Source organism: Ixodes scapularis, unplaced genomic scaffold, assembly GCF_016920785.2.
Source record: "Ixodes scapularis isolate PalLabHiFi unplaced genomic scaffold, ASM1692078v2 ptg000830l_1__unscaffolded, whole genome shotgun sequence".
NCBI classification, from domain to species: domain Eukaryota; kingdom Metazoa; phylum Arthropoda; class Arachnida; order Ixodida; family Ixodidae; genus Ixodes; species Ixodes scapularis.
Window position 1 is genome coordinate 1 of NW_024610048.1, and position 10,918 is coordinate 10,918.

General features: G+C 42.6%; 1 protein-coding gene across 1 annotated transcript; it reads left to right on the top strand.

The window, feature by feature from the left end:
- Positions 1 to 2,728: 2,728 nt before the first annotated feature.
- On the top strand, positions 2,729 to 7,006 carry LOC120842534 (the record flags this gene model as incomplete). Its single annotated transcript, XM_042287993.1, has 4 exons — positions 2,729 to 2,886; positions 3,485 to 3,558; positions 6,151 to 6,228; positions 6,879 to 7,006. Coding segments are annotated over 4 exons (438 nt in total), but the record flags the coding sequence as incomplete, so codon positions are not given.
- Positions 7,007 to 10,918: the final 3,912 nt, after the last annotated feature.

Genomic DNA, 10,918 nt, shown 5'->3' on the forward strand with positions numbered 1-10,918 from the left:
GTTACGGTTCAGTTCCAAGATGGCGGCGAAGATTTCGGTTCGGTTCAGTTTCGGTTCGGCTAAAAATAACGGTTCTGTTCCGGTTTTCGGTTCGGTTCGGTTCCGGTTCGACACACTGCCCACATCTAACGAACGTACCCCTCCCCCCCCCCCCCCCCCCTTTTTTTCTGGGGCTCAACCCCGTATCCTTTCGTGCTTCTTTTCTTATTTTTTTTTTGTCAATGAAAGAGGGGGCAAACTTTTTTTTTGCGGTGTTTTGCTTTTTCGGTGTCCTTGACGCTCGCGGCGCCCCAGGGGCGACCGTCGCGGGGATGCTTTGGCTTGTTTGGTCCCAACCGTCACGAAGACGTCGCCCATTTACGGCTTATTGTCACCACGGTTGCAGGCGTTGAAGAGCTCTTTGTATTTCGCCGCCCCGAAGGAGGAGCGAGCTCAGGTCAAGTTTTTTGCGATGTCGGAACACGTGCCTTGCTTACAATTTTTTTATTTTTTTATTTTTTTCGTTTGTGTTGTCACGTTTTTCATTCCCAGTTCTCAACTTCTTTCCCGCAGCGATATGTCCTCACTTGTAAGTCATCTCCTGACGAGGTCGAGTCCCTTGGCGACAGTGTTGACTAAACTTCGGTTCTTTATTTTTCTCACCGGCAGTTTTTCACTTCGTTATATATACGCCTTCGGCCCCTTAGCACCTATGCCACCAGGCCCAATATCTCTCTCCTTCTCTCTATCTCTCTCTCTCTATATATATATATCTTGTTAGAGTGAAGCTGTCGGCAGCATAGAGGACTGGTGATAACAGAACCCGCCCGCCCGCCCGCCCGCCCGCCCGTCCGTCCGTCCGTCCGCCCGTCCGTCTCTATATCTATCTATGTCTATCTCTCTCTCTCTCTCTCTCTCTCTCTCTATATATATATATATATATATATATATATATATATATATATATATATATATATATATATAAGAAAAGAACCCTTAGTGAAAACAGCGCCCTTAGTTTTCACTAAGGGTTCTTTTCTTCTATACCCACGCCTTCGGCACCCCGCCACCATGCCCTTTGAATATATATATATATATATATAGATAGATAGATAGATACCGGGTGGTCATTTTTAAGTCGAACAGATTTATTTTAAAAAAAAGCCGTGAAAGTTACACTTACGCAGCTCGTGAAGGTGAGTTATACAGCCATTGAGACATATTATAGGGGGCTAATCGTAACGATCAGTTGGCTACTTAACTAAAATTCGATAATTAACTTTTAATTATTGAAAATTGACATATGGTTCCAACTAAAACTTGCTCAGCGTCATCGAAAACCACTAAATCAGTCATTTTCAGAAAGACTTCGAGCGCGTGAGAAGCGTTGTAGTGGACAAAAGTTACCACTCGTGGAGCAGGTACAAGGCTAGCTGTTGCGATAAGGCGCCCGCGCGATTTTTCCGTCTCTTATCTAGCCCCAGCCTTCTACCTGCTCCACGAGTTGTAAGTTTAGTTCAATACTACGCTTCTCATGCGCCGAAAGTCTTTCTGAAAATGACTGATTTAGTGGTTTTCGATGACGCTGAGCAAGTTTCTAATTGGAACCACATGTCTATTTTTATTAATTAAAAAGTTAATTAACGAATTATAATTAATTAGACGACTGATCGTTACAATTAACCTCCTATAATATGTCCCCTTGGCCGTATAACTTACCTCCACAAGCAGCATAAGTGTAACCTTCACGGCTTTTTTGAAACAAATCTGTTAAGCTTAAAACAAACACCCGGTATATATATTGTCACGGGTGGTGACCAATAAACAAGAAATAAACAGGAATAAATAAACGTTTAATGTGGCGAACTTGTGCCAAAAATAAAAGGGGTACAAAAGAAAACAGCAGAGCGTCGCGGGCGTCGATGTCGGCGAAACCGCAGGATCGAGCGCAGGGGCGAGACTGACTCGACAAGGTCGCGAGCGGCGTCTTATCTAGAGTGAGTCACTATCTCGAAGATTCGGCGGAGAAGGTTCGGGCGTAGCGCGCTCGGGGCGAGAATGAACACGCACTTTCTAGAACAACACAAGCAGGGATAAACAATAGAAGTTATGTCCGGAGCAAGAATAAACGAGAAAGTTCTAGAAGTCCGTGACCCTGCGTGCGGCAATATATATATATATATATATATATATATATATATACAGGGTGTTTCACGAAAAGTGTACAAGTTTGATATTGCGAAAACGACTCATTGCAACAAAAAAGGCTTGCATTTTTTTTGGTCCTGGGCCAGGGGCCTATTTAGAAAAATTATGAAAATCCGGGATAATTAGATGGTTAATTCTTTTTGTGTAATTAACTTTTTAATATTGTGTTTACGGGCATGGTTTAAACGAGAAAATTGCTCAGCATCATCGAAAAACACTAAATCAACAACAAGGCACGCGCAGCATTTTACGGCTCTCTTAAAAACCGCACAAATTCGATGTTTTTTTTTTTAAGTTTCGGTATGCAATCGGAGCGCATCTCGGCCATGACGGCACCGCGCCCCGTGGAGAAATAGTGCAACCAACCTCTGCTGCGCTGTCCTCGCGCAAAGCAGTAGAGGCTGGTTGCACTATTTCACTTAATACTGTATTGGATGTATAAACTCAGACGTCCTAAATATACATTTACATAGGCATCTGCGTTTGGTACTTTCCACTGAGTTATTTCTGATGCCTTTTTCTCCTCAATCACAACCTTTAGGTGTACCCGCTTACCGAGCCATTTTACGAGCTGTACAGGAACTACGAGGAAGACCCATTTCTGGGCACTGCCAAATGCGTGAAGTTCAGTCAGGTGGGCCCAGAAGAGGATCGCGGATACCCGATATTAGCTCAGTGGGGAGAAGAGAACCAGTCGATGTAAGTGGCATTTCAGAACGCATCATGCGCCATCAACTGTAGGCACTCGTAAACGTTCTCGCGCAGTGAATACAAAAAAAAAATTAGAAGAAGGAACATCACACCCAAAATTCACAAATCCGGTTGCTGGCATCGGTTATTAAATTAGCTCGTTATTTTCGCTATTAGTGCTGAGAAATCCGTTAATTAAGAATTGGAATACATTACGTAAATGCCCACTATGTGAATACGAGGATGACATCATGTCGCATCGAGAAGGTCATTTTCTCCCAGCTCCTATCATCAAATGGTTCCAGGCGTAACACGCATCGCTAATAAAGTCGTCCGCCAAATCCTCAGCTGCTGGCATTAGCAAGATTGTTGGTATTATTTTTCGAGGCAGAGGTCTATGTCTTATCATCTTATTAGCTTATATCCACCCCTCAATGCACATTAAATTAAAGTTATTGGTTGTTACGTGCTTATGCTAAATTTAAGGCTTGTTTTAGAGCACAGATTCGTTGTGGGCTTATATACATTGCGTTCACGAATAGTAGTGCAAGCCTCTCTCACGCAAGTTATCTCACTAAGAGTTCTGTCACATCTGCTTGGTCCACAGGATTGCATATGCAAAACTTGAATCCAGTGAAGGGTACACAGCAAAAAACATGGTAGTCTATGCGGTGGAAGGTGGTAAGTAGGCTCGTGCTGCTTATAACCATGAACTGCGTCCTTAGAAAGATAAAATATAATGCTGACGTGGGTATAAAAATGACAGCGTTATTCACCCAAAATACTTACGTTGCAAGGAATCTATCATTTATGAAGCGATGATTTTTATTTGTTTACGTTATATTTAAAAGTTGCTTTGGGGGAATGAAGTACATCCTGCTCAACGATTGGTATCACCCACCCCTCACATATTATTAAGCACTACGGAAGGAGAGCAGCTGGATGTTGTAATTCGGTAATTTAGAGCCTACACTCTAAACCCTGCGCGTTTACGGTGCGCAAATTAACAGTGCACCGAGATGCCGAAAAATAGCATTCGTCTAATTCTATAACAGGTACAGTGTGCGAATCCGGTGAATGAACCCGTAAACGGCACTGTGAATACTGCCTTCAGTCGCTCAGGTGTCCTTTATGTTCTCGCAGTAGCCCAAACGTGGGACGAAATAGTTCTAACCAGCGACTGTGTTGCTCTTTCTGGAAAATTATAATACAATTAAAAAATCACCCCACAGCCGCAGAGGATGGGCAATTTTTCGCTGATCGTTGGGTTCCAGGTTTGATTATATGTTAGGTATCGCTGTACATGGTGAATTTATCCAAGGATGGGGTTATCTATAGGACGTCAGAAATAAGAAAAAAACGTAGTTATATTTTCGTGGGCCGAAGGGGCCCTTCTATAGACAACACACAACAAAAAGCAGAAAGGGAGGCACTATGGAACACTTTCAACAAGTGAACTTCCGTTTACAATCACTGCACAAACGTAATTGGTTTCCAAACTTTCAATTGGGCACGACCTATAACTTACCCAAGTTTAGGAAATACAAGAAACTTATTCTTTAAACTACGGGTGACAGCGTTTAAAGAAGCAGGAAGTGCAAGTGAGTTTGGAACCTCGGAAATAACCAAAAATAAAATATACGCCGTTCGAAGCTTGAACGATAAAATACAAAAATATGTAAAACCCGCTTCTACAACCAATCGAAAAAGCTACACAAAAAACTCCTTCAATTGTTCAAACACACGTGAAACTTATTCGTGGGTCAATGATGTTATTGGTTCTTGGCTTTTACTAGACGATTGTGCTCATTCCTTTCAGTCACTAGTAGTTCAGTACAGTTTAATAAAGGCGCACAATTATTACACCAAATGAAGTTTTGGAACACTTCTGCACACAGCTCTCTATTTTTTGTGTAAACTTTTTGCGCATTCGACTTGTCATTAATGCAATGTTTTGTCTTTAAACGTCCCAACCTCCAGAACCAAATGGAATTCATACACACTTCAGGAGGTACCATCGATATTTCTAACCCTATGTTGTTTCAGTATGCCCCTCTGAAAGGAAGTGAATGGATTTAATTTTTTCAAGCAATAATAACGGAAATCGGTGTTAAGGCTGAATTCGTGACCCGCGTAGTTTAGGTAAAGGGGTAAAATATAAAATAAACAAATATGACACGTCTTAATTGGTTGGTATTCTTCGGGAACTTCTTTCTTGGATAAAAAATGTTCAAATGTTGCTATTATACATATTCAGTACAAAAGGTGGTGATATATTGTACCTCCACTATTGCGTAAAGCATTCCTTTTGATTGCGAATTTAGCTCCAGTTGTCGGCCAAAATTGCGCATTAATGCCTTCATAAATCACCATAAATTAACGTTGCATAGAAAATAAGGAACCGTATTTGGAAGTGTCAAAACACTTGATCAAATCTAAGAACTGTGTTCCTATATTGAACTCTGCTCAAGTAGTATTGACCGAAAGGAATTACCCCACGTGTTTGCTGAGAGAAACAATAACAATATTGAAGCGTGGCACTCTGGGGAATAAGCCTTCCTGGTATTTTGATTTTGATTTGCTTTGCAAGAATAGTCTTTGCCTATTATTTTTGTCGATTGTAGTACTGGGTTCGAGTTATCATTTTATTAGAACCTTTATGCTTTTGTGCGAGTTTTTTTATTTATATTCTACATTGTACGCCCTAGGGCATCCACTGATTTTAATAGCCTAGTAATCCGGAGGTCAGTAGCTGAAACTAGTTTCTTCCTGTTTTGCTTTGCGTCTTCTGTGATATGAGATATTTTTAAGTCCATTAAATTGATGGCTTTCTTAAGTTCTTCACTGTTTAGGTCGTTATTTAGAAGAAAAAAAGCCCTTCTAAAAAAGCCCTTCTTTCGAAAATTCTCCGTGTTTTTTTGTTTTTTTTTTCCTGCACGAGCGAGTTTCAGTTCTCAAATATTTTTTAACGAGTGTGCATTTGTCCATTTCTCAGTAGGAGCTTGTGATATTGTGTTGCTTATGATGTCGTGGCAACAAAACTGGCGGTGCTGGCATGCTATGCCATCGACTATCAAGGGTCGCAAGGAAAGACGCACGGACAAATTTCGGGGAGAGGATTCCCTTATAAACCTTTCCATGCTTTAAAAATGCTCTTGGCGATCATATCTGCGTATTACAGCCAAAGACGCGACAGTAGGCATTTTGATATCGAGTATTTTGCGTTCGGCCTAATATATCATTACCCATTTCCAATACTTAATCATATTTCAGTGGATGGGTCACTGCCCTTATACGTTACATTCTTGGAAGTCGGCAACTGCGGAATAATAAGGAACGCCTACGTGAACGGTACGTGTGAATTTTTGACGTTTTAAAAAAGGTTCAAAGTCTCAGTATTTTTCTTTGTTTTGTGTTTGCAATACATGCGAGTCTCTCCCGCGAGACCACACAATACATGTGTTAGCTGGCACAGCGTTATTATGCGTAAACCCGAGGAAATAAAATAGTAATGCACAATCGGGTTCACACCATGTCGGGGATGCCTGCCAACCGTTTTGTCTTTCAGTTTCATTTATATAGATGCTGAAAACAAAAATCTATTTACTCTCTAACATCGTACTCATTACTATATGTTCATTAGATGTATAATTAAACTTACTTGTAATTGTGAATAAAAGGCTCCAACATCATATGCCTGGAAAATGCATTATCGGTTGCTGTGCTAATGGCAAAAGGTTGCAATATCGACAACCGGAATGACAATTGCCATGGCTATTATTTCTTCTCCAAAAACATCAAAGCAAATTGCAAAGCTCACCTGTCAGTTACTGCATTACACTGCTTTATGGGCGGAAGCATGGTTTGAGGCGAGCGAACGGTAAGCCATGTGTTACACAGATGTGGTTTAGTTCATTTTGATATAGGGCTACGTGTTAAGTAATTTGATATATCGTGTGCATTAAGATACATTGTACAACGCACTTATTCGCACATTACAGAGGATGCATGCTGCGTCGTCGTTCCCGAGAGTCATCTTGGACAGGAGACAGTCATTTGCGACTTCGTGTACGACCTGTTGTGTGGTAGTTATAAGTACCAACTCTATGACGGAAGTTGTAAATGGTGAATGAATATTCACCTGCCTCGCCGTTTACAAGAATTATTCGTCCAAGGCACTCCACAATTTAACATCATGGCAATCTTGGCCATTTTGTTTACGTGCCTGTTTCTTTCTCTGTCTGGTTGTTCTGGTGGTGGAGCCAGTCCTTAATAAAGTAGGCTTGGGTTGACCGAAACTTGTACCTCGCCTTTTTGTAGTAAGGGCAGTTCCACTCGAGGTGGTATATATCCGCGGGTTCATGTGTGTCACCTTGGCGCACCGGCTATACCTTTCGCTTCTGCTCCGCTTGGCCAACTTGACCGCAGTACGAGCGGCATCCCCCATGATGCGAGCTAGGCAAGTATTGTCCTTACGGCGGAGTCCCTGAGGCAGGGAGTAGGGTTTGGGAGAATCCTTTCCCACACGGTGATTTTGTTAAGTTACTTAATATTTGTACTGTCCAGTTGGGTGTGATCATGGGATATGTTGCTGAGGGAAAATGAGGCAGTATATACGTGGTCGTATTTCAGTGGACCCGAGCCAGCGTCCTTGTGGAATAATGAGAGGGACTCGCGAGCGAGCAGATGGGCGTCGTCATTTCCGAGGATTTGAACATGGTTAGGTATCTTGACGTCGGTGCCTTGCTTGCTGTGCTCGGCATCCATTAAAGTATTTTACCTTGCCGTTTGCCCTGGCTGCCTCGTCGAATCCTTCTAGTGCATCTCTGCGTTAAGAAATACCACAATTAAGATATGTTTTAAATGCATTTAATACTTGTATTATTTCGTATCGTTTGTCCGAATTCAAAATGCATCCTTGTATACACATTTATATTTCCAATGCTTTAAAAATATGGCAAAAAGTATATTCTAAGCGCATTATATGTGTAATAAAATGTAAACCAATTTATATGTATATAACAATTGAAATGTATTTCGCATCCTCTCACATTATTTTGGCTTATCAGTATCCTCTATTTTCTTATTTTCAATATCATTGAGGCAGATATAGAGGATATTCAATTTATATGAACAAAATAATGTATTTAAAATGCATTTCTAAAGTACTAACAATGTAGATATGTATCTAAGTAAATTTGAGGTGGTGTGGAATATGTATTTTAATACACGTATTTTCAGAAATATATATTTAGGACAAGACTAAAATTGAGAAGAGTTTTTTTGTATACATTTTATGCTAGTGATAATACGATATACACTTCAAATGTATTTATTATATTTTGCACATATTTCAATTCTATTAGTTTTCGCTAAAGGGTATAGCATCATTCGTAATGATGCTATACCCTTTAGGCCCTATTCCGTGTCGCTGCTGTAGGAGTAGGCTAGGGACATCCGGATGGCCTCCAACTCTCCTCAAATAAACGCTGTGCTTTCTGGGAGGGGCTCCCCGGGCCGGTTTACTTGAAGCCGGTTAACTTAAACCGCAGTGAAAAGTTAACCGCATTTCCCTATGAGGGGGAATTTCAGGTCACGTGACCGGCAGAGTAAGGAGGTCGGGGAAACATGGCGGTGCCCCTGCGAGCGAGCGTCGCTTGCTTTGAAACTAATATATCATAGTAGCTGTTATATCGGAGGCGTTAGTAAGCAATCAACGGTGCAGGACGCTTTCGCTTTGCCTTACCTCACTTAAATCGCAGAACATGAGCAATGAACTTGCCGTATATTTTAGAAAGTCTTCTGATTCCGGCCAATCTTAAGCATAAATGAACGCAGTAATTGTCGGCATGGCAACGTCTTTCGAATACTATACTGGACTGCCCTGGCTCAATCGGCCGGATATTGATGCCACGCATCAATATGAGGGGCTTGGAGCGATAAACCGAGTGCCGGTCAGCAGTCGAAAGTGAACCCCATAAGGCCGCTGCCATTGTACGCAAATGTGACCACTTGTCATGTGACCAAACCAAATATGTGACGTCACAGGAAAGATGGCAGCGCCCAGGTAACGGCTGGCCCCAGCTGGGCCGCAGCTTGTCGGATGCTTTGTTCGTTGTCATTCATCTCGGCGAGTTGATTTTAGATGTGGAAGCCGTTATATGAGGCCACTCGAAAGCGACTTCAGAGTTCAGCGTGGCGTAGGTATAACGGGAAAATACGGAGGAAATTGCTGGTGATCGACGAGGACATGTCCACGAAAGAGATAATCGGCCCTGCGTTGCTCGGACATCGGATTGAGTCGGATATCGCTCGGATAAATTTTAAGGCGACGTTTCTTTCCTCTTGTTGACCACTGGAATCTTCGAGGCCTGCAGCGAAGCGTGTGCAATGTATCTGGATACAGAGTTTAACTACGGAAATTGTGTGAGTCGTGCTTTGCAGTGTGCAATCGTGGTGCCGCTTCGTTCAAATAACGGAAGGCTCACTTTGGTTGTGCGGCGCACTGGAGAGCTGCCTTGAAGCTGGTAGGTCCCGTACCGTGCTAAATGATGCTGTACTGCTTCCCAAATTGTTCCGGCGGAGGCGTGCACTTTCACGGAGCACTGGTGTTGCAGTTGGTATTGATTCTGCTGGCCTGTCGCACGTTTCGTGGACACAAACGTTTTATCAACACTTGTTACGCGAATTGCAAGCTGTACGGACATTTCACCGAGCGTGTTACCTACCCAGCTCACCCGTTAACGCCGCTTTGCGGAGACAGTCTTCAGTGGCTTGTTACCAGAAAAGTGGTCTCACATCCATTTCAGTTCAGTTACGGCAGTCGTCAAACCCCGAAGGAGAAGATTTATTCCGACAGTATGCCACCAAAGCAATGCAGCTTCTTTAGTGGTCGGGATCGACTTTCTTCTATCAGTTTTGTCATATTGTCACGGATGCTTGTTCCAGTCCTATCTTCTATCAATATTTACTATTCTGGAAAGTTCCAGGCCATGCTCGGCTGTCATCTTATGTTCTGGTGAAGCTGCTGGGTAATTTACATATAACCCTTCCCTATGTGTGCACCCTGGCGGCTCCTCAGCTGAGTTGCCCGATAACAGGACACGGGTGGTGGGCTATCCCGCGTCATAAACTCCTGGCGAAACGTGAACCAAGTCCCAGCCCGAGCCCAACAAAAAATCCGAGACACCGAGCGAGTACGACAAGAACGAACCTCGCAAATACACCACGAAGAACCTGGAGTCCGAGCCAGTCGCTACTACCAGGAAGAACCACCGGATTTCGGTCTCCTGCCAGAAAAGCCGAATCTGACTAAGCCACTCAAAAAAGATCTGCGAAGTACAAATAAATCGGTTACCGTGCTGTCCTCTAGAGTTACAGTTATTGAAACGCAAGCGTCCGCTAGCGCTTTAACACTAAAACATTTGCATGGAGAGATTGTGACATCTGGGACAGTGTTATCTGGGGTGACGGGGCGCCTTTCTGTTCTTGAGGCTCGTTGCAAAGATGCCGAAAATAGACAAAGGCGTAACAACTCGATTATTCATGGCTTACCTGATACAGATAGTGAAAAGTGAGCGATCACTGAACAAGTGGTCCTAAAAATGCGTTCAGAGAAGCTTGGCCTTAGTTTAGATCAAAGCTGGATTGGACGTGCCCACAGAATGGGTCGTTTTGGTCCGAACAAAAACCGCCCAGTAATAGTAAACATGTTGTCGACTACGCACAAGGATTTGATCCTTAACGATGCCCGCAAGTCAAAAAGGTACGGGATACTGCGTAAATTATGATTTTTCCCCAGCAGTGCGTGAAGCACGACGAGTTTTGCTCACCTTTGCGAAAGTTCAAAGTGAAAGATTTAAACTTCGTTATAATAAAACTTCCATTGGTAATAATGCTGTCGTTTATGATCCTGTGTGCAGCAATAACCCAGCATGAAGCTGGGCATGGTGGGACCAGCTTGTGCTGTTTTTTTTTTAATAGGGCCATACAGGTCAAGCTCATTAATCTTACATAATAAAAACAAAATACAAATCGCAAA